The 23857-nt window shown below is 47.9% G+C and overlaps 2 protein-coding genes across 3 annotated transcripts in view; one reads left to right on the top strand and one right to left on the bottom strand.

Annotated features, from left to right (window-relative positions):
- Positions 1-16865, bottom strand: part of TTI1 (TELO2 interacting protein 1) — a 41071-nt gene extending 24206 nt beyond the window's left edge. Inside the window, exon 1 of the mRNA XM_075349810.1 lies at positions 16838-16865. The gene's annotated coding sequence lies outside the window, so the exon portion shown is untranslated. The remainder of the gene's footprint in view (positions 1-16837) is intronic.
- Positions 16866-16962: 97 nt separating this feature from the next.
- RPRD1B (regulation of nuclear pre-mRNA domain containing 1B) overlaps positions 16963-23857 on the top strand; it is a 145295-nt gene continuing 138400 nt past the window's right edge. For both annotated transcript variants that reach the window (XM_075349809.1, XM_075349808.1), the window contains exon 1: positions 16963-17181. In XM_075349809.1, coding sequence (XP_075205924.1) covers positions 17031-17181 — 151 coding nt within the window. In that variant the 5' untranslated portion in view covers positions 16963-17030. The remainder of the gene's footprint in view (positions 17182-23857) is intronic.

Genomic DNA, 23857 nt, shown 5'->3' with positions numbered 1-23857 from the left:
ACTGCGTTGCGACTTTTGTTAATTTTGTATTTCAATTTATAAAGTAAGTAAAGATTTAGAACTCATAAATACTACAGAATTGAACTGTGATTTAATAACGACAGGTTAACTGTTCAGGGTCCGTGTTTTGTAGACAATTTGTGACATTATCATATTTTATGAATTTCTTTATATGGAGATTTCACATGAAGTCTACACCAGTAAAAAGTAATATGAATCAAGTGAAATAAGGGTAGGAAATTATAGCGATTTCATAAAACTTTACTTTTATGGTCAATAATATTAAAATACTAGCTGTAGTACCCGGGTTTTGCCCGGGATAGTAACTGTCTCTCTCCCAGTGTCTGTCTGTGTGTCTCTGCCCACGTCTGTCTCTCTGCCCACGTCTGTCTCTCTCTATCCTTCTCCCCACCAACATCTCATTTATCTCACACATAGGCTTCTTATTCTAACAGTTTATTTTGTTCCTATAGCACATGGGGCGTCTGTGCAAAATTTAGTGATTGTAAATGCGACGGTGCGGATTCCTTTAGCGGATATGCACACATATATACACTGAGCTTTATATATTAAACTAGCTGTAGTACCCGGGCGTTGCACGGGATAGTAACTGTCTCTCGGTCTCTCACCCAGTCTCTGTCTGTGTTGCCGTCTCTGTCTCGCCGTCTCTGTCTCGCCGTTTTTGCATCAGTCTGTCTGTCTCAATCTCTGTATCTGTATCTGTGTCTCTCTCTCTCTCTCTCTCTCTGTACCTTTGCCCGTCTGTCCCTTTGCCAGTCTGTCCCTTGGGGCGGCTGTCTCTTTAAGTCTGTCTGTCTTTTTCTGTCTCTCTCTATCGTCTATCCTATCTTATACTAACAGTTTATTTTGTTCCTATAGCATCCACTGACAGTTGCTATTTATAGTCTACTACAGCTCCCAGCTTCATTCAGTTTAATGGCTGCAGGATTTTTGTAGAGTAACTGGAAAGCACGGGGTTAAATTTTCCCTGCCAAACATAGTCTATGACGTTCCCTGAGTCACATGGAGTGTCTGTGCAAAATTTCATGATTGTAAATGCGACGGTGGAAATTCCTTTAGCGGACATACATACATACAGACATACAGATGTTACAATCTAATATATAAAGCTCAGTGTATGTGTGTAACATATGTATGTATGTATGTATGTATGTATGTATGTAAGAACAGAGCAGGGCGCTAGCACATCATCCCGTGGCCCAATGTGCAACAGCGTGATGAAGTCATCACTCTGCAACCTCATCACACTGCTGCAGTAACAGAGCCGCAGGGGTGGCGAAGACGCGACAGGTGGCGGGGACAGGAAACCGCTCAGTGAGCTGAAGACCGGGGCCAGGGGAAGCCCCTCGACATGGCAGCCGGGGAGGGTGAGTACAATTTTTTTTTAATTTTTTTGCAGCACACAAATATGCCAGGAGGGGACATATATACCAGGAAGGGGGTCAGAAACCAGGATGGTACATATATACCGGAATCTGCGCAGGAGGTGGATATAGAGAGATATAGATACACACACACACACACACACACACACACACACACACATATATATATCCAAGGGAGAAAAAGGAGTCGCACTCCAAGATGATCACCGTATCACTCCGTCTTTATTTCAGAAGAAACATGAAGGTGCAGGCAGTGGGGAGGGTGAGACAAGCCATACAACGCCGGACGACGGCGTGCCGTTTCGCTAGGACTTAGCTTCCACGGGTCCAGTGCAAACTGCTATGCAGCACCGCCCTTTTAACACAAATGGTGCGGGTACTGCATTAGCAGAGTGATTTAAAATGCAAATGCAAGTATACAATTAGTAGCCGCAAAAAACAGGTGAAAACTTTCAGGGGTATTGACATATCACAGTCTAACACGCATATCTCTTTAAATGAACATATATCAAAGGGTAAACGAGTTCACCATCCTTTCAAGAATAAGGGTACCTTCACACTTAGCGATGCAGCAGCGATCCGACCAGCGATCTGACCTGGTCAGGATCGCTGCTGCATCGCTACATGGTCGCTGGTGAGCTGTCAAACAGGCAGATCTCACCAGCGACCAGTGAACAGCCCCCAGCCAGCAGCGACGTGCAAGCGACGCTGCGCTTGCACGGAGCCGCCGTCTGGAAGCTGCGGAGACTGGTAACTAAGGTAAACATCGGGTATGGTTACCCGATGTTTACATTAGTTACCAGTGTGAGCAGGGAGCAGGGAGCCGTGCACACTGAGCGCTGGCTCCTTGCTCTCCTAGCTACAGTACACATCGGGTTAATTAACCTGATGTGTAATGCAGCTACATGTGCAGAGAGCAGGGAGCCGCGCACACTGCTTAGCGCTGGCTCCTTGCTCTCCTAGCTGCTGTACACATCGTGTTAATTAACCCGATGTGTACAGCAGCTACATGTGCAGAGAGCCGGAGCCGGCAGCACAGGCAGCGTGAGAGCTGCAGAGGCTCGTAACTAACAGGGCTGTGGAGTCGGTAAGCCAAACCTTCGACTCCGACTCCGACTCCGACTCCTCAAATTCTCTTGCACCGGCTCCGACTCCGGCTCCGACTCCGGCTCCGACTCCGGCTCCGACTCCGGCTCCGACTCCGGCTCCTACATATATTGCTTATAGTTAGGTGAAAAATTTATTGTAGTACATGAATATGTGTATGTGAACATCAGACATTTAATAATTTTTATGATACAATAATCAAGATATTTGGATAGAACATAAAATATATTTATTGGAATACAACTTTAGAACACAAAAAACTGTAATAAATTGTAAATATGTAATACACTATGTAATATACAGTAGATTACATATATATCTTGTGTGTGTATATACACTGTATATATATATATATATATATATATATATATATATATATATATTTTACATATTTACAATTTATTAGTTTTTTGTGTTCTAAAGTTGTATTCCAATAAATATTTTATGTTCTATCCAAATATCTTGATTATTGTATCATAAAAACAATTAAATGTCTGATGTTCACATTGTACTACAATAAATTTTTCACTTAAATATAAGCATTATACTAAATGTTATTATTTAGTAAAATATTCAGCACATTCTGCATTGCACTCCTGTCCCCAATTTATTATATATTTTAGGAGTCGGAGTCGGTGCATTTTATACCGACTCCGACTCCGACTCCGACTCCACCAAAATGAGCTCCGACTCCGACTCCGACTCCACGACTCCGACTCCACAGCCCTGGTAACTAAGGTAAATATCGGGTAACCACCTTGGTTACCCGATGTTTATCTTGGATACAGCTTACCTCAGCTGTCAGACGCCGGCTCCTGCTCCCTGCTTGCTTCATTTGTCGCTCTCTTGCTGTCACACACAGCGATCTGTGTGTCACAGCAGGAGAGCGGCTTTGAAGAAAACGAACCAGGGCTGTGTGTAACGAGCAGCGATCTCGCAGCAGGGGCCAGATCGCTGCTCAGTGTCACACACAGCGAGATCGCTAATGAGGTCACTGCTGCGTCACAAAAAGCGTGACTCAGCAGCGATCTCGGCAGCGAGCTCGCTGTGTGTGAAGCACCCCTTAGACAGAATCTGATCATACATTGTAGCAAGCACGTTTCTCAAGATACTATAATCTAATATGTAATTTTTCTTTTCAGAAGTATAGTATATAACAATATAAAACAGTAGCTGTTGATCAAAGTCATGATCAGATAGTGCCATTAATAGAAGGGTACCGCAGTCATTGTGTTGCATAATCAGCATATCAAGTAAAAGGAGGGTATTTAAAGAAAGACAGATAAATCACATATTTACATATTAGATTATAGTATCTTGAGAAATGTGCTTGCTACAATGTATGATCAGATTCTGTCTTATTCTTGAAAGGATGGTGAACTCGTTTACCCTTTGATATATGTTCATTTAAAGAGATATGTGTGTTAAGCTGGTGTCACACTAAGCGACAGCGACAACGACGTCGCTGTTACGTCACCATTTTCGGTGACGTAACAGCGACCTTGTAAGTCGCTGTTATGATCGCTGCTTAGCTGTCAAACAGCAGAAGCAGCGATCATAACGTCGCTGTGCTACATGTGCAGAGAGCAGGGAGCCGCGCTTAGCGCTGGCTCCTTGCTCTCCTAGGTACAGTACACATCGGGTTAATTAACCCGATGTGTGCTGCAGCTACATGTCACAGTGCAGAGAGCAGGGAGCCGCGCGCACTGCTTAGCGCTGGCTCCTTGCTCTCCTTGCTACAGTATACATCGGGTTAATTACCCGATGCATACTGCAGCCACATGTCACAGTGCAGGAGCCGGCACTGGCAGCAAGAGCGGAGGCTGGTAACCAGCGTAAACATCGGGTAACCAGGGAAAGGTCTTCCCTTGGTTACCCGATGTTTACGCTGGTTACAGCTTACCGCAGCTGCCAGTGCCGGCTCCTGATCGCTTCATTTCGTCGCTCTCTCGCTGTCACACACAGCGATGTGTGTGTCACAGCGGGAGAGTGACGACCAAAAAATGAAGCTGGACATTCAGCAACGACCGGCGACCTCACAGCAGGGGCCAGCTCGTTGCTGGATGTCACACACAGCGACAGCGACGGGACGTCGCTGCAACGTCACAGAAAATGGTGACGTAGCAGCGACGTCGTTGTCGTCGTCGTTATGTGTGACACCAGCTTTAGACTGTGATATGTTAATACCCCTGAAAGTTTTCACCTGTTTTTTTGCGGCTACTAATTGTATACTTGCATTTGCATTTTAAATCACTCTGCTAATGCAGTACCCGCACCATTTGTGTTATAAGGGCGGTGCTGCATGGCAGTTTGCACTGGACCCGTGGAAGCTAAGTCCTAGCGAAACGGCACGCCGTCGTCCGACGTTGTATGGCTTGTCTCACCCGCCCCACCGCTTGTACCTTCATGTTTCTTATGAAATAAAGACGGAGTGATACGGTGATCATCTTGGAGTGCGACTCTTTTTCTCCCTTGGATTAATTGTGGCTTACACCATGAGTCTGCACCAGGATCCCCTCCATGGCTTATTGGGGCTTAAATAGCTGAACATACAGCAATACGCGGAGAAGGCGGTGCACCGGGACTCTTACTTCTACTGTATGTATGTATGTATACATTGTGAGGTAGCAGCGTTGCTTGGGCAAAAACGTGAGGCAGTGAGGCAGCAGCGTGTTCACACCAACAGTCTATTTATTGTTGCAGCATAAATAGATCCAATTTCCCACTGTCAAAGTCTCTTCCGGATCACAGCCGGTGCATATAGACAAATTCTTTGCATCAAAAAGTCTTGTTACCTTAGGACCCCGTTAACCGCAGGGATCTGTGTAAGGTTCTCCTAGGCTCACACTCTTGGCCTGTGTTCACTCCACACAGAGCCAGCCCAGCTCACACAGCATGTGTTAGCTTCACCAAGCCTGGCTCTCAACTGAGACACACCCTGCTGTGCTCTGCATGATTTAAACGAAAATGCCGGACATGAGGATTGCTACAAAACCTGGACTGGGAGGAGGGATCTGTCTCCCTGTTACCCTTTGTGCTATACTCCCAGTAATAGCAATAGCAAACTCAGAGGGTTTCCAGACACATTCTGGGGGACACATAGCGGTCTTCAAATATTACCCCTGTCACTGCCTCACATATCCCCCCCCTCAGTTCAAACGGGCGGGGTTGAACATTCGCCAACATACAGGGGGCCCTGGAGAGGGCATCCGCATTGCCCTGCAACCTACCAGCCCGGTGTTCCACAGAAAAGTGAAAGTTCTGCAAGGAGAGAAACCACCTGGTGACGCTAGCATTTCTCTCCTTAGCATTCCTCATCCAGACCAAAGGGGAGTGGTCTATCACCAGGCGAAAGTGTCGCCCCAGCAGGTAGTAGCGTAGGGATTCCAGAGCCCATTTTATGGCCAGGCACTCCTTCTCCACTATGCTATAGTTCTTCTCTGCCGGGGTGAGTTTTCTACTCAAATAGGTGATCGGGTGCTCTTCTCCATCTACCTCCTGGGACAGAACTGCACCCAGACCCACCTCAGAGGCATCTGCCTGTACTATAAACTCCTTTTGAAAGTCAGGGTTGGCAAGGACAGGCTGACCACATAGGGCTACCTTTAGCGCCTGAAAGGCTTCCTCTGCTCGTGTATTCCAGTGGACCATTACCGACTTCTTCCCTTTTAAAAGATCGGACAAAGGCGCCGACCTTCCAGCAAAATTGGGTATGAATCGTCGGTAATACCCCATTATACCCAGAAAGGCTCTTACCTGTTTTGTGGTAAGGGGACGAGGCCAGTTTTGAATGGCTTCGATTTTGTTTACTTGTGGCTTGATAACCCCTTGGCCTATCACATACCCCAAGTAACGGGCTTCTTTGAGACCCATAGCACATTTGCTTGGACTCGCCGTCAGACCAGCAGCTCTGAGCGAATCCACTACCGCTTGTACCTGAGATAAGTGGGTGCTCCAGTCACTGCTATTGGAGATGATGTCATCCAAATATGCGGAGGCATATGGTTGATGGGGTTCTAACACTATGTCCATTAATCTCTGAAACGTGGTCGGAGCCCCATGTAAACCAAATGGCAAGACGACATAGTGATAGAGCCCCCCTGGCGTGACAAAAGCGGTCTTTTCTTTTGCCGCCTCTGTCAGCGGCACCTGCCAGTAACCTTTAGTGAGATCGAGAGTCGTGAAGTACTGGGCCCGTCCCAGTCTCTCTATCAGCTCGTCGACCCTGGGCATGGGATACATATCAAATTTCGAAACCTCATTTAACTTTCGGAAGTCATTACAGAATCTTAAAGAACCGTCTGGTTTCGGGATCAGCACAATGGGACTGGCCCATTCGCTCGTGGATTTTTCAATAAGCCCTAGTTGGAGCATCTTTTTTACCTCCTCCGCAATGGCTTGCCTACGAGCCTCTGGTACCCGGTATGGCCTCAGGCGTACCCTTACTTGAGGCTCGGTGACAATATCATGGTGGATTATGGTTGTTCGGCCGGGTAGGCTTGAGAACACATTCGTATTCCGCTGTACTAACCTCCGAGACTCCCGTCTCTGCTGTTTTGAGAGAGAATCCCCTATCCTCACTCCCAATTCATCATCAGCGGACTCCTCCTTTGTTGTTGTCAAGGCACCTGAAAAGGTTAGGTCCAACGTTACGTCAGCCACCATACATTCCCTGTCTTTCTACGCCTTCAGCAGCTTTACATGGTAGATTTGCTCTGGTTTTCTTCTACCTGGCTGATACACCTTATAGTTTACTTCCCCCACTTTCTCCCGGATCTCATAGGGACCTTGCCATTTGGCTAAGAACTTACTTTCTGCAGTAGGTATTAGGACTAAGACACGATCTCCCGGTTTAAAAGACCTGATGGAGGCCTTTCTATTATACTGAGTACTTTGGGCTGCCTGAGCATCCAGCAAATGCTCTTTAACAATGGGCATTATTGCCGTGATACGATCCTGCATACCCATAACGTATTCCACTGTGCTTTTGTGAGGGGTGGGCTCCTGTTCCCAAGTTTCCTTAACTATATCCAGCAGTCCCCGCGGATGTCTGCCATACAGTAACTCAAATGGCGAGAACCCGGTGGAAGATTGTGGGACCTCGCGGATAGCGAACATTAAATAGGGCAATAACATGTCCCAATCTTTCCCCTCTTTGGAGACCACCTTTTTCAACATAGCCTTCAGAGTTTTATTAAAACGTTCCACTAGACCATCAGTCTGGGGATGGTACACTGACGTGAGTAGCTGCTTTATCTGGAGGAGTTTGCACAGTTCCTTTGTAATTTTAGACATAAAGGGAGTGCCCTGATCGGTCAGGATTTCTTTGGGTAACCCCACGCGACAGAACATAGCAAACAACTCCCGAGCAATAAGCCTCGCCGAGGTGTGACGTAGTGGAATGGCCTCCGGATAACGTGTCGTGTAATCCATCACTACCAGGATGTGCTGGTGACCACGGGCTGATTTTACAATGGGTCCGATCAGATCCATAGTAATCCGCTCAAAAGGCACCTCTATAATGGGTAAAGGTATCAGAGGACTACGGAAACGGTGCGTTGGTGCGGTCAACTGACAAACTGGGCAGGACTCACAGAACCTCTTAATTTCTGCGCCGACCCCTGGCCAGTAAAACCGCTGAAACATGCGTTCCCGCGTTTTCTCTTCACCTAGGTGCCCACTCATTAGGTGGTTATGAGCCAATTCCAAGGTCTGACAGCGGTACGGCTGAGGGACCACCAACTGTTCCACTATTTCCCCCCGGATTGTATCAACCCGATAGAGCAACTCTCGCTTTAGAGCCATGTAGGGAGTTTCCAGCCTGGCACCAGGCTGCTGGGGTACCCCATCAATTACCTGTACATTTCCACATCCAGGAGCCAATGTGGGGTCCCGGAGCTGTGCTGTTCCGAAATTATCTGGAGACACGTTCAACTCCGGGATTGCCTCGGGTGGCTCAACCTCTCCTGCCATTACCTCTAGGGGGAACCTGACAGGGTTACACTCTGTCCCTATACTGGTGACCCCTACGGCAGGTATCCCTGAGTCGGGATCGTCCGGCTCAGGGCCTGGTTCAATCATACACCTCGGAGGGCTAGGTCGCCTCTCACATAATGTCCAGAACAGGGGCAAGTCTCTTCCCAAAATAACAGCATATGGAAGTCTTTTCATCACCCCCACTTCATGTTGAACCTCTCCACACGAGGTAGCAATGGTGACCCTTTCCATAGGGTATTCACGTAGGTCTCCATGAATACAAAGTACCCCTACTTTATGTCCCGTAGGGTTTTCCCCGGAGACCAAGGAGGCATGTACAAGAGTCACTACACTTCCTGAGTCCAACAAAGCCTCTGCTGTATAGCCATTAACACGTACTTTGGAGAGATGGGGCTCCTCCCCCATAGCAACAGTGCTTACGGTACAAACAGTATGGGCATACATTGATACCCGGCGAGCGTACCGGCAGTCCATGGGTTCTGATGTGAGTGGGCACTGTGCCATCACATGCCCGAGCTGATGGCACCGCCAGCACATAACAGCAGACGTGTCCCTGTTTCGGGTGTCTGACTTTGGGGAACCGGGACTCCGGCTGACCTTAGTCTGGGGTTTACTCTCTGCCAGGGCTGAAGACGGGGCAGCACCCGAGGGGGGACGGGAGCCTTTTACCAACTGTGAAGGGGGCGTATCCCTACGTAGTGCCCGCCGTGAAGCAGAGTCCCGGACCAACTTCTGGGTAGCTGTGTAGCGTTCCACCAAATTCACTAGCTGGTCTAGGGTATCGGGGTCCCCCTGTCCCACCCACCGTTGAATGGGGGCTGGCAAAGTCCGCACAAACCGTTCAATCACCACCCGCTCAATCATCTGTCCGGGGTTCAAGGTCTCCGGCTGCAGCCATTTTTTTACAAGGTCCAGTAAGACATGGGCCTGTGAGCGTGCAGGTTTTCCCTCCTCAAAGGACCACTGATTCACTCGTTGGGCCCGGAGATAAGTGTTAACCCCCATTCGTGCAAGGATCTCACCTTTCAGTGTGCCATAGTCCTTGGCATCCTCCGTGCTGAGATCCAGGTAGGCTTTTTGGGGTTCACCTACCAAGAACGGGGCCACGACATCAGTCCAACGGTCGATAGACAATTTCTCTCGCTCAGCGGTCCTCTCAAACACGGAGAGAAAGGCTTCTGGGTCATCCTCTGCACTCATCTTCGTAAGTGCCGCCCTTACTCTGTCCTGGGCCGCAGGAAGGACTGGATGACCTGGAGTTACCGCTGGGAGCGCTTCTCGCAGAGCAGAAAGCTGCTTAGTCAACAAGCTGTTTGTCTCCTGTTGCTGAACTAACGCCCGCTGGAGCTGGACATTGGTTTGTTGCTGCTGAGCATTAGCCTGTTGCTGCTGAGCATTAGCCTGTTGCTGTTGTGCACTGGTTTGTGCAAAAGCCTGCTGTAGTTGAGCAGTAGACTGGGCCAGCTTCTTTACAAGATCCTCCATAGTGGCTGAGTTAAACTGTAACTTTGCAGGCTTGATCATAAACATGTGAAAACTGGGTTGTTGCCCCTAGCAACCAGGCTGCAACGCCTGTAAGCGGCCATTGCCCTTAGCAACCAGGCTACCATGCCCGCATTCTCCACCATAATGTGAGGTACCAGCGTTGCTTGGGCAAAAACGTGAGGCAGTGAGGCAGCAGCGTGTTCACACCAACAGTCTATTTATTGTTGCAGCATAAATAGATCCAATTTCCCACTGTCAAAGTCTCTTCCGGAACACAGCCGGTGCATATAGACAAATTCTTTGCATCAAAAAGTCTTGTTACCTTAGGACCCCGTTAACCGCAGGGATCTGTGTAAGGTTCTCCTAGGCTCACACTCTTGGCCTGTGTTCACTCCACACAGAGCCAGCCCAGCTCACACAGCATGTGTTAGCTTCACCAAGCCTGGCTCTCAACTGAGACACACCCTGCTGTGCTCTGCATGATTTAAACGAAAATGCCGGACATGAGGATTGCTACAAAACCTGGACTGGGAGGAGGGATCTGTCTCCCTGTTACCCTTTGTGCTATACTCCCAGTAATAGCTATAGCAAACTCAGAGGGTTTCCAGACACATTCTGGGGGACACATAGCGGTCTTCAAATATTACCCCTGTCACTGCCTCACAACATATACATACATACATACACCTGGAGGACCCCAGGATGGGAAAAATAAACCAAGATGGGAATAAATAAGCCAGGAAAGAGACATATATACCATGAGAGGGACAAGTAAACAAGAATAGGAACATATATACCAGGATGGGCCCGGGAGGGAAGACATATATACCAGGAAGGGAACAAATAAAAGGAGAACATATATACCAGGAAGGGGACATATATACCAGAATGCATGCATGCATATATATTTTATATATCTATCAGGATGGTGACAAATAAACCAGGATGGGGATAGATAAATATAAATCAGGAGTGGCCCAGGAAGGGAGCATATATCCCAGGAAAGGGACAAAAACAAGGATGGGGACATAAATACCAGGATGGGCCCAGGAGGGGGTCATATATCCCAGGAAGGGCCCAGGATGGGGGACATATATATTTATATATAAATCTGTATGTTTTATATCAGTACAAGCTAAGGATGCCAAAAAGGTTGAAAACCTACCCTCAATTGCCTTACTGCCAGATTTCCATCTTTTTCTATTGTCAGTCATGCTTTTAAACCTTTGTTTTTGCCAGCCTTATATGTTTTGTATCAATAAAATCCATGTGTATATATAAATAGCTGGGTGTGCACATTTTTACTATGCAGCTTTATTTCGCTCATGTTAAAATACATTTTTTTTGCATAGTTTTTGTTAGAACCCCTCCCTTTTATATTTATTACACTGGGGTGCCCACTACTTCTTAAAGTGTTGCGAGGTACAGTGTGTTTGTATGGGAGATATTATACAGAGGCGCAGCAGTGTAGAGGCTGTACTTCATTTTCTGAAACAAACTTCAAGGGTGCTAACATTTTTGGCCATGACACTGTGTGTGTGTGTGTGTGTGTGTGTGTGTGTGTGTGTGTGTGTGTGTGTGTGTGTGTGTGTGTGTAAGGTTTGAGGTGGAGATGGGGGTGGAGCCTCAAGGGGCCTGACAATTTTGCCGAGCACCTGAGCATGGTAGTGCCCGCTCGCTAGTACCGAGCACCTGAGCATGGTAGTGCCCGCTCGCTAGTACCGAGCACCTGAGCATGGTAGTGCCCGCTCGCTAGTACCGAGCACCTGAGCATGGTAGTGCCCGCTCGCTAGTACCGAGCACCTGAGCATGGTAGTGCCCGCTCGCTAGTACCGAGCACCTGAGCATGGTAGTGCCCGTTCGCTAGTACCGAGCACCTGAACATGGTAGTGTCCGCTCGCTAGTACCGAGCACCTGAGCATGGTAGTGCCCGCTCGCTAGTACCGAGCACCTGAGCATGGTAGTGCCCGCTCACTAGTACCGAACACCTGAGCATGGTAGTGCCCGCTCATTAGTACCGAGCACCTGAGCATGGTAGTGCCCGCTCACTAGTACTGAGCACCTGAGCATGGTAGTGCCCGCTCACTAGTACTGAGCACCTGAGCATGGTAGTGCCCGCTCACTAGTACTGAGCACCTGAGCATGGTAGTGCCCGCTCACTAGTACTGAGCACCTGAGCATGGTAGTGCCCGCTCACTAGTACTGAGCACCTGAACATGCTAGTGCTCGCTTACCACTAGTACCGAGCACCTGAGCATGGTACTGCTCGATCATCACTAGTACCGAGCACCTGAGCATGGTAGTGCCCGCTTACCACAAGTACCGAGCACCTGAGCATGATAGTGCTCGCTCATCACTAGTACCGAGCACCTGAGCATGGTAGTGCTCACTCATCACTAGTTCCGAGAACCTGAGCATGGTAGTGCCCGCTCATCACTAGTACCAAGCACCTGAGCATGATAGTGCTCGCTCATCACTAGTTCCGAGCACCTGAGCATGGTAGTGCTCACTCATCACTAGTTCCGAGCACCTGAGCATGGTAGTGCTCGCTTACCACTAGTACCGAGCACCTGAGCATGGTAGTGTCCACTCACCACAAGTACCGGGCACCTGAGCATGGTAGTGCCCGCTCACCACAAGTACAGAGCACGGTAGTGCTCACTCATCACTAGCAATCATCAGCACAAATACAAGGTGATTTTCCAGTATGCTATTATTATCTGACTCCCTTTCCCCAGGAAAATAACACCTGTAAAACATTTACACAGAGGCCCATTTACTAATACTGGCATATTAAGTGCAGGAGAATGGCATCAATACGAGCTGTCAGCGCAGAACGTGATCCATTCAGATTCTGGAGATCAAGATGTGTCTTGTGTTGCTATGCAACTGTCTAAATATATTTAGCCGCTTATTAGCATACCCTGAGACCATAAAATTAAAATGAAAGACTAAATAATTCCAGGGAGATACTAGTGTTTTTTCGTTAACACTTTCGCTTCCTATGACGTATATATCTGGCATGTTATGGTGAAGTGTGGGTGAATGGAGCGGGCTCAGCTGCAGAGCCCGCTCCACACATGGACGTTTCGGCTCCGTTATACAACTGGCATATGCAGTGTTCCCAGTTAACTGTAATTGTTTTTGTGTAACCATTTAATTGTCACTGACAGAAACATTTAAAGGGAATCTGTGAGCAGGTTCTTGCTATGTAATCTGAAAGCAGCATAACGTAGGGGTGGAGACCTACGTTACAGGGCTGTGCCACTTACTAGGCTGAGTTTTCCTGTGTAAATAAAATCAATATTTTATTAGTAGATTATCACTAAGACTAGTTGTTGTGTGGCTTCTCGTCCAATGCCGCCACCACTGACTGGCAGCTTTCTGTTATGCACAGTGTACACAGAAAGCAGTGGTGTGGATGGGTTATACAGAGCGCAACATTCAGAGAACTGCTAGATCTGTAACAGATTATCACAACCGCTGCACCCAGTAAGCTAAGTGATTCATCACTGGAATCAGAGTCCAGGCACCTAACTCATGCTGCTCTCAGATTACATAGCAGAATCCTGCTGACATATGTCATTTATTTGGAGTAATCCCGATGGGGTATACAAGTGGGTGCCCATGTCTCCCTTGTGACACAATTACTAGGTGTTAATAGATAGACATGGCAGCAGCTGACGCCTACAGCATTCGGTGTGTGGGGCTGACAGACAGACAGACACAGTAATGTTACCCGGTTACCTGCAGCAGTGGGTCTGTGGGGCTAACAGACAGACAGACACATTCCTGTTAGGCCACTTTCAGGCGTCTGTGTTTAAACAGGTACAAGCCACACGCATCGGTATGGTCATGTGTGTGCCATCCGTATTTGCATACGCGTGACACATACCGGAGAAAACACGTGTCTTTAACATAAAATTATTTCCTATATTCACCTGTCTCCAGCACTGTTTTCTTCGGCACTGCTGTCTCCTGCTTCCAGGCCCGCTCATTATGCTCATGAATATTCACTGCACTGCGGACCTAGAAGCAGCAGCATTGGTGGGGACAGCATCGCTGTAGACAGGCAAGTATCCAGCAAGCAGTGTGTGCAGGGACGTCCAGGAGGTCATCGGAGTATCCAATCAACTGATATTCTGACGACACCCGCAATACACCAATGAACTATGATGAATCCGTGAAGTCCCTGTCGTGACACCAGTGGTTGTGCGGGTGTGCTATCAGGATATCATCTGGGTTTATTCGATACTCCGCTGACCTCCTGGACCTCACTGCACACACTCTGCTTGCTGTATACTCACCTGTCCCCGACGTCGCTGCTGCTGCTTCCAGGTCCTATATACAATGAGCATAACGAGCAGACCTGGAAGCAGGAGACAGCCGCACCGAAGACAGCAGTGCTGGAGACAGGTCAGTATAGAAAATCATTTTATTTCAAAGACCGTGTTTTCTCCGGAACGTGTCACACGGTTCACATCAGTGTGCGATCCGTGTGACACCCGTGCTGCCGGAGAAAAAACAAACATCTCTGTGGGGGTCACACAGTTTGTGTGAAAACATGGACGTGTGAGTAACACCATAAAATAACATGGGTACATGTGACATCCGTGTTAAAAACAGATGTCACACAAACCTGAAACATGGACGTCACTTCCTTACCTGCAGCATTGGGTCTGTGGGGCAGACAGACAGACACTGTCCTAATACCTGCAGCATTGTGGGGCGCTGACAGACAATGTCCTGTTACCTGCAGCATTGTGGGGCTGACAGACAATGTCCTGTTACCTGCAGCATTGTGGGGCAGACAGACAATGTCCTGTTACCTGCAGCATTGTGGGGCTGACAGACACAGTCCTGTTACCTGCAGTATTGTGGGGCTGACAGACACTGTCCTGTTACCTGCAGCATTGTGGGGCTGACAGACAATGTCCTGTTACCTGCAGCATTGTGAGGCAGACAGACAGACACAGTCCTGTTACCTGCAGCATTGTGAGGCAGACAGACAGACACAGTCCTGTTACCTGCAGCATTGTGGGGCTGACAGACAGACACTGTCCTGTTACCTGCAGCATTGTGGGGCTGACAGACAGACACTGTCCTGTTACCTGCAGCATTGTGGGGCTGACAGACAGACACTGTCCTGTTACCTGCAGCATTGTGGGGCTGACAGACACTGTCCTGTTACCTGCAGCATTGTGGGGCTGACAGACACTGTCCTGTTACCTGCAGCATTGTGGGGCTGACAGACACTGTCCTGTTACCTGCAGCATTGTGGGGCTGACAGACACTGTCCTGTTACCTGCAGTATTGTGGGGCTGACAGACAATGTCCTGTTACCTGCAGCATTGTGGGGCTGACAGACAATGTCCTGTTACCTGCAGTATTGTGGGGCAGACAGACAATGTCCTGTTACCTGCAGCATTGTGGGGCTGACAGACACAGTCCTGTTACCTGCAGTATTGTGGGGCTGACAGACACAGTCCTGTTACCTGCAGTATTGTGGGGCAGACAGACAGACACTGTCCTGTTACCTGCAGCATTGTGGGGCAGACAGACAGACAATGTCCTGTTACCTGCAGCATTGTGGGGCAGACAGACAGACACTGTCCTGTTACCTGCAGCATTGTGGGGCAGACAGACAGACACTGTCCTGTTACCTGCAGTATTGTGGGGCAGACAGACAGACACTGTCCTGTTACCTGCAGCATTGTGGGGCAGACAGACAGACACTGTCCTGTTACCTGCAGCATTGTGGGGCTGACAGACACTGTCCTGTTACCTGCAGCATTGTGGGGCAGACAGACAGACACAGTCCTGTTACCTGCAGTATTGTGGGGCAGACAGACAGACACTGTCCTGTTACCTGCAGCATTGTGGGGCTGACAGACACTGTCCTGTTACCTGCAGTATTGTGGGGCTGACAGACAATGTCCTGTTACCTGCAGCATTGTGGGGCTGACAGACACTGTCCTGTTACCTGCAGCATTGTGGAGCAGACAGACAATGTCCTGTTACCTGCAGCATTGTGGGGCAGACAGACAGACACTGTCCTGTTACCTGCAGCATTGTGGAGCTGACAGACACAGTCCTGTTACCTGCAGCATTGTGGGGCAGACAGACAGACACAGTCCTGTTACCTGCAGCATTGTGGGGCAGACAGACAGACAGACACAGTCCTGTTACCTGCAGCATTGTGGGGCAGACAGACAGACACAGTCCTGTTACCTGCAGCATTGTAGGGCAGACAGACACAGTCCTGTTACCTGCAGCATTGTGGGGCAGACAGACAGACAGACACAGTCCTGTTACCTGCAGCATTGTAGGGCAGACAGACACTGTCCTGTTACCTGCAGCATTGTGGGGCTGACAGACACTGTCCTGTTACCTGCAGCATTGTGGGGCAGACAGACAGACACAGTCCTGTTACCTGCAGTATTGTGGGGCAGACAGACAGACACTGTCCTGTTACCTGCAGCATTGTGGGGCTGACAGACACTGTCCTGTTACCTGCAGCATCGTGGGGCAGACAGACACTGTCCTGTTACCTGCAGCATTGTGGGGCAGACAGACAGACACTGTCCTGTTACCTGCAGTATTGTGGAGCTGACAGACATTGTCATGTTACCTGCAGCTTTGAGTCCTGTCGGCCATATAATGGGTAGAGGGTCACACACATTATCTGCCTATGACTGCCCCTTCTTTAGTGGATGGATTCTGAGCTTTGCAGCAGCTGCATCCCCAGTAATGTAGCGCTATAGGCACAGCTCAGTCCTGGTGTGAGGACACACATCATGCACTCCTCCATGTGTAGCTACACACAACACACAGGCACTCACCTAAGCCATGGTGCAGAGATAGGGCGGTTTCACATGTCGGAAGTGACGTCATAAATTGAGCGCCGCGCTTCTGGTATAGAACGCAGTAGTCAAGGAAACGCGTCCCTTCATTTCGAGACACGTGATTCGTAGCGGGGTGAGAGGTCAGGCGGCCATCTTGAGCTGGGCCAGGGGGGTCCCCCAACGGATAGTCATGGCGTCATTTACCGAGCCAGCCCTGGAGAAGAAACTCTCGGAGTTGAGCAACTCGCAGCAGAGCGTGCAGACGTTGTCTCTGTGGCTGATCCATCACCGGAAACACGCCGCCTCCATAGTCACTGTGTGGCAGCGGGAGCTGAAGAGAGGTAACCATCTGTCCATGTGATCAGGGTCCTGGCAGAGGGTGCGACCCCCAGTCACCGAGGGGTATACTCTGTGATCGGAGGCTCGCAGGGCATGCTGGGGCTTGTAGTCTCACAGCAGGTGCAGAGCAGGGGGATGACCTCCATTATACGGATGTCACGTGGAGGATGGTCGGTGTCACATTGTGATCTGCTGCGTGGTGACAAGATGTTAGATCCACTGCCGTGTGACGGTGGAGATCTTAGATCCACTGCTGTGTGACGGTGGAGATCTTAGATCTACTGCTGTGTGACGGTGGAGATCTTAGATCCACTGCCGTGTGACGGCGGAGATCTTGGGTCCACTGCCGTGGGACGGCGGAGATCTTGGGTCCACTGCCGTGGGACGGCGGAGATCTTGGGTCCACTGCCGTGGGACGGCGGAGATCTTGGGTCCACTGCCGTGGGACGGCGGAGATCTTGGGTCCACTGCCGTGGGACGGCGGAGATCTTGGGTCCACTGCCGTGGGACGGCGGAGATCTTGGGTCCACTGCCGTGGGACGGCGGAGATCTTGGGTCCACTGCCGTGGGACGGCGGAGATCTTGGGTCCACTGCCGTGGGACGGCGGAGATCTTGGGTCCACTGCCGTGGGACGGCGGAGATCTTGGGTCCACTGGCGTGTGAAGGTGGAAAGGGCCCGCCCATAGTTATTTGACTCTTCCTAGCCTAAAAACAGCAGCTTGCAGCCAACCCAGAATTGGCGTATCCATTAGATGTACCAATTTTGGTGACTTTCCTGGCTTTTCCTGATTGTCCTGGTGCGGTGCCAATTGCGGTAATACTTTTGGGGTTGATGTCAGCCGTGAATTGACAGCTGACATCAACCACAAAACCATTACCCCAATTGCCACCGCACCAGGGCAGTCAGGTAGAGTGGGGCAAAGCATCACAATTGGCACATCTAATGGATGTGCCACTTCTGGGGCAGCTGTTGTTTTTAGACTCGGAAGGGCCAAATAACCTTGGGCCTTCCCAGTCTGAGAATACCAGCCCCCAACTGTCTGCCTTACCTGTGCTGGTTATCAAAACTAGGGCAGAGCCCACATCAGTTTTATTTTACTCCTTAGCCACATTTGTTTGCAGGCAATTGTCCTGCTCTTACCCTATTTTTGCTTCCTATTGCAGCCCCCTAGCCCTTACTACAAGCATTTTACAGCACCAAAGTTCGGGTCCCCATTGAGTTATATGGGGTACGAGGTCATGAATCTAACTTTTAACTAAAGTCCGGTGGAACCCAAACATTCGTCGCTTACACCCACTCCTAATCGTGATATGTAGGATAGCGGGATAATTATGGTAAAAATGGTGGGATACCGTCCTACGAGATAAGTGATAGAGGGCAATGTGGGCTTCCATCTTTAGGTATACCTTGGCATGGTTAGATGGCTTGTGCACTCTTTAATCAAAAAAGCTAAGTACCTTCTGTTTATAACATTTCTAGCAATACTGGATTCCATGTATTCATTAATTGGAGTATGCTGGCACACTGTGTATGTACAGTTAGGTCCAGAAATATTTGGACAGTGACACAATTTTCGCGAGTTGGGCTCTGCATGCCACCACATTGGATTTGAAATGAAACCTCTACAACAGAATTCAAGTGCAGATTGTAACGTTTAATTTGAAGGTTTGAACAAAAATATCTGATAGAAATTGTAGGAATTGTACACATTTCTTTACAAACACTCCACATTTTAGAAGGTCAAAAGTAATTGGACAAAAAAAAAACAAACCCAAACAAAATATTTTTATTTTCAATATTTTGTTGCGAATCCTTTGGAGGCAATCACTGCCTTAAGTCTGGAACCCATGGACATCACCAAGCGCTGGGTTTCCTCCTTCTTAATGCTTTGCCAGGCCTTTACAGCCGCAGCCTTCAGGTCTTGCTTGTTTGTGGGTCTTTCCGTCTTAAGTCTGGATTTGAGCAAGTGAAATGCATGCTCAATTGGGTTAAGATCTGGTGATTGACTTGGCCATTGCAGAATGTTCCACTTTTTTGCACTCATGAACTCCTGGGTAGCTTTGGCTGTATGCTTGGGGTCATTGTCCATCTGTACTATGAAGCGCCGTCCGATCAACTTTGCGGCATTTGGCTGAATCTGGGCTGAAAGTATATCCCGGTACACTTCAGAATTCATCCGGCTACTCTTGTCTGCTGTTATGTCATCAATAAACACAAGTGACCCAGTGCCATTGAAAGCCATGCATGCCCATGCCATCACGTTGCCTCCACCATGTTTTACAGAGGATGTGGTGTGCCTTGGATCATGTGCCGTTCCCTTTCTTCTCCAAACTTTTTTCTTCCCATCATTCTGGTACAGGTTGATCTTTGTCTCATCTGTCCATAGAATACTTTTCCAGAACTGAGCTGGCTTCATGAGGTGTTTTTCAGCAAATTTAACTCTGGCCTGTCTATTTTTGGAATTGATGAATGGTTTGCATCTAGATGTGAACCCTTTGTATTTACTTTCATGGAGTCTTCTCTTTACAGTTGACTTAGAGACAGATACACCTACTTCACTGAGAGTGTTCTGGACTTCAGTTGATGTTGTGAACGGGTTCTTCTTCACCAAAGAAAGTATGCGGCGATCATCCACCACTGTTGTCATCCGTGGACGCCCAGGCCTTTTTGAGTTCCCAAGCTCACCAGTCAATTCCTTTTTTCTCAGAATGTACCTGACTGTTGATTTTGCTACTCCAAGCATGTCTGCTATCTCTCTGATGGATTTTTTCTTTTTTTTCAGCCTCGGGATGTTCTGCTTCACCTCAATTGAGAGTTCCTTAGACCGCATGTTGTCTGGTCACAGCAACAGCTTCCAAATGCAAAACCACACACCTGTAATCAACCCCAGACCTTTTAACTACTTCATTGATTACAGGTTAACGAGGGAGACGCCTTCAGAGTTAATTGCAGCCCTTAGAGTCCCTTGTCCAATTACTTTTGGTCCCTTGAAAAAGAGGAGGCTATGCATTACAGAGCTATGATTCCTAAACCCTTTCTCCGATTTGGATGTGAAAACTGTCATATTGCAGCTGGGAGTGTGCACTTTCAGCCCATATTATATATATAATTGTATTTCTGAACATGTTTTTGTAAACAGCTAAAATAACAAAACTTGTGTCACTGTCCAAATATTTCTGGACCTAACTGTATGTGCTGCTGACGAATGTTTGGGTCTGGCTTTAGTTCTTACCTTCTCCTCCATGGAATGTTATGAGCACCAACTGAACTCTCCGTATCTCAGTAGTAGGAAAGTCTGTCTTCACTCTATTCAGATTTTACCCATGAGTTGAGATTTTTGAGACTGAAGGATCTGTTCGTGAGGAGAAAGGAGCAGATCTCTCTGATGAGATATGAATATAAGAAACTTTGTAATATATATACTATTGATTTTTAAAACAAAAAGCCGGTGATCAGTTGAGGACACTAGACAGCTGTAATTTACTAGCTATTTCTATATTCTTTCTTTCTCCTCCTCCTTTTCAATTTATTTATTTACTGTTCGCTGCCAAGACGACCGTCCTCCTCTTCTAGTGCACACTGTGCTCACAAGGTCTTTCCATTTGATTTTGCACAGCTTTCTCATATAGCAGTATCGGAGAATGCACATTGCGGCTCAACAATGCCACTAGTCTGAACTGTCCATCAAGTAAGGGCTGGGAAACTGGGGCTGAGGATTAGTGCTCATTCACACAACCGGTCTGTTTTTGCAGTCCGCAAATAACGTAACCTGTTTTTTCATGGATGCATTTGTGTGGCATCCGTGTGACAACTGCATCCGTCTCGTTCTGCTCAGTATACGGTCCGTGTGACATCCTTATGACTTCCGTTTTTTTGCGGACCGCAAAAAACTGAAGGAGAGTTACATGCAGTCCAGAGTATCTGGCCAGATGCTGGTCCCCATATGAAGTCTATTGGTTACAGAATATGGGGCAAAGAGGTAGGAACAAGCGCTATATACTCACCGATCACCAGCACGGCTGTCACACTGCTCCCGCTGCAGCTCTTTGATCTTCCCGAGCCGGCCGTTCATTAGGCTCATACATATTCACTCCTCCCACGTCTGTGATTGGTTACAGTTAGAAGCTCCCCCAGGCTGAGTGACAGCTGCCTGACTGCAACCAATCACAGCCGCCAGTGGGCGGGTCTATATCGTACAGTACAACAAATAAATAATAAAAAAAGACGACGTGCGGTCCCCCCCAATTTTGATACCAGCCAAGATAAAGCCTCAAAGCTGCTGGCTGGTATTCTCAGGCTAGGGAGACCCAGGTCATTGGGAGCCCCCCCAGCCTAAAAATATCAGCCAGCAGCCGGCTGGAATTGCTGCATCGATTAGATGCAACAGTCCCGGGACTTTACCCGGCTCATCCCGAATGCCCTAGTGCGGTGGCAAACGGGGTAATATATGGGGTTGATACCCGATGTGTAATGTCATCTGGCATCAAGCCCAGAGGTTAGTGATGTCACGGCGTCTATCAGATACCCGACATCACTAACCCAGTCAGTAATAAAATAATAGACGACAAACACATTTTTATTTGAAAAAACACTCCCCAAAACAAGCACTCTTTTCTTTCCAATAAATTGGTGAAAGACAAATCAAGGTCTGGCATAATCCAATAAGGGGGTCCCACGACGCTCCATGCTCACTGTCCCAGTCAATGAAGAACAGAATGTTCCCCATTGGCTGGGAGAGCAGTGCAGTGACCTGAGCTAACATCAATAGGTCAGCCCAGGTCACCACAGGGGATAATGAGTGCTGACTTAATGAGGTTAGCTAGGTATATTACCTGCGGTGATGGAAGCTGCTGCACTCCTGACGTCAGCGCTGGTCACTGAGTTTAATGACCATGCATTCACAAGCGAAGTATCGTGAGCGGCCCGTGACGTCACCGCTAGTCACAGTCAAAGGGCCGCCCGCGAGAGGTGATGTGAGAACGAGGCAGGTATAGAAGCCATCCGATCCTACATAAAAGACATTGAAAAGATGGTCCTGTCAGTAGGTTTGCAAAAAAAACAGGAACTGACCAGGACAAACGGAACAGTCGTCTGAATGACCCCTTAATGGTCGTTCGAGTGCGCAGACCCATTCATGGCCGCAATTTTCAGTTTGACTGGTCTGGGAAGTGCAGCGTTCGTCTGAGCATGGCCTAACGGGACGCCATTGCCTGTCCATATTCGCTACCAAGAAGAGACCTAGAAAACCACAAGGAGCTGATGCAGAAAGTGTGTTGGGAAGCTGTATAAGTTAGTTTGGATTAACCCTGTAAGTGGTTGTATGAAGCCATATTAAGTCCTGCCTCCATTTTTCCAGGCTTAGTGACTGTTATTACCTGTGTTTCTCCCAAAATAAAACCGTGCCTTGCATTAATTTTTCTTCTCCAAAAGATGCGGTAGGGCTTATTCACAGGGGATGTTGTATTTTTCCATGAATAATAATGTATTTTTATTCTAGAACAAAAAAAAAATCAACATTTCTTCAAATATAGTCCTGGCCAAAGCCTCTGCTCTCCTGTAAGGAGCCCGTTCTCCGATCACGTCTTCCAAGTGTTGCCGACTTGATCCACACTTGCACTTCTTAGCATTTAACCTGTTTACTGAGGTTATCGTACTCTGTGTGCCTTTTTCTGACCATTCAGATATCCAGCATCTTCTCATTGCAGTAAGATTTTTGCTCTGAGAGTCCTCCACGATTACTTCCTTGTACTCGATGGAATAGCCCTTTCTTTTTGCCCTCACGTTGTCTGGGGGTCAATATACTAGTACAATATATTTCTTGCTCATCTGTTTTCATATGGTACTGTACTGTAGTAAGTGGTAGGACAGCCCCCTCACCAAAAATAGCTGTTATTCCCCCCCCCCCCCAAAAGAATCTCACTGAAAAGACCCAAAACAAGAAGGGTTCTGTGAGAGCCTGGCACTTACCAACCCTTATTGCTTTGAGCCTCGTGGGGTCTTTTGAGTGCTTTTTTGTAGGGGTGTCTACTTTCCTTTATTGAAGGGTCTATCTGTCCTGCTGCAAGGCCTATTGATTTTACTTTATATATAATATAATATATATATATATATATATATATATATATATATATAATATATATTATAGCTGCCTGGACACTATTTCAATTACCGTATTTTGCGGATTATAAGACGCACCCCAAATTTAGAGGAAGAAAATGGGGAAAAAATAATTTTTAATATTATAAAATGAGGATCCGTCTTAAAATCCAAGTTCATTTTATAATACAGATAAAGCTTGCAAAGCTTACTGGGGGCCATTTTCTTGAAGTCCATCATGTTGGAAGCAGCGCATGCTCAGATTGAGAGCTCCAAGAGCCGAGATTTCAAGGTACGCCATTTTCACACTTATTTTCCTGAAGTCCATCATGTTGGAAGGGGCACATGCTTAGATTAAGATCTCAGAAAGCCAAGATCTCACTCATTTTCCTGAAGTCCATCGTGTTGGAAGCAGCACATGCTCAGATTGTGATCTCAGAAAGCCAATATCTCACTCATTTTCCTGAAGTCCATCGTGTTGGAAGCAGCACATGCTCAGATTGTGATCTCAGAAAGCCAAGATCTCACTCATTTTCCTGAAGTCCATCGTGTTGGAAGCAGCACATGCTCAGATTAAGAT

This window comes from Anomaloglossus baeobatrachus, chromosome 5 (genome assembly GCF_048569485.1).
Source record: "Anomaloglossus baeobatrachus isolate aAnoBae1 chromosome 5, aAnoBae1.hap1, whole genome shotgun sequence".
NCBI classification, from domain to species: Eukaryota; Metazoa; Chordata; class Amphibia; order Anura; family Aromobatidae; genus Anomaloglossus; species Anomaloglossus baeobatrachus.
The sequence above is the reverse complement of the archived record's forward strand: the minus strand, read 5'-3'. Positions and strand labels throughout refer to the sequence as shown.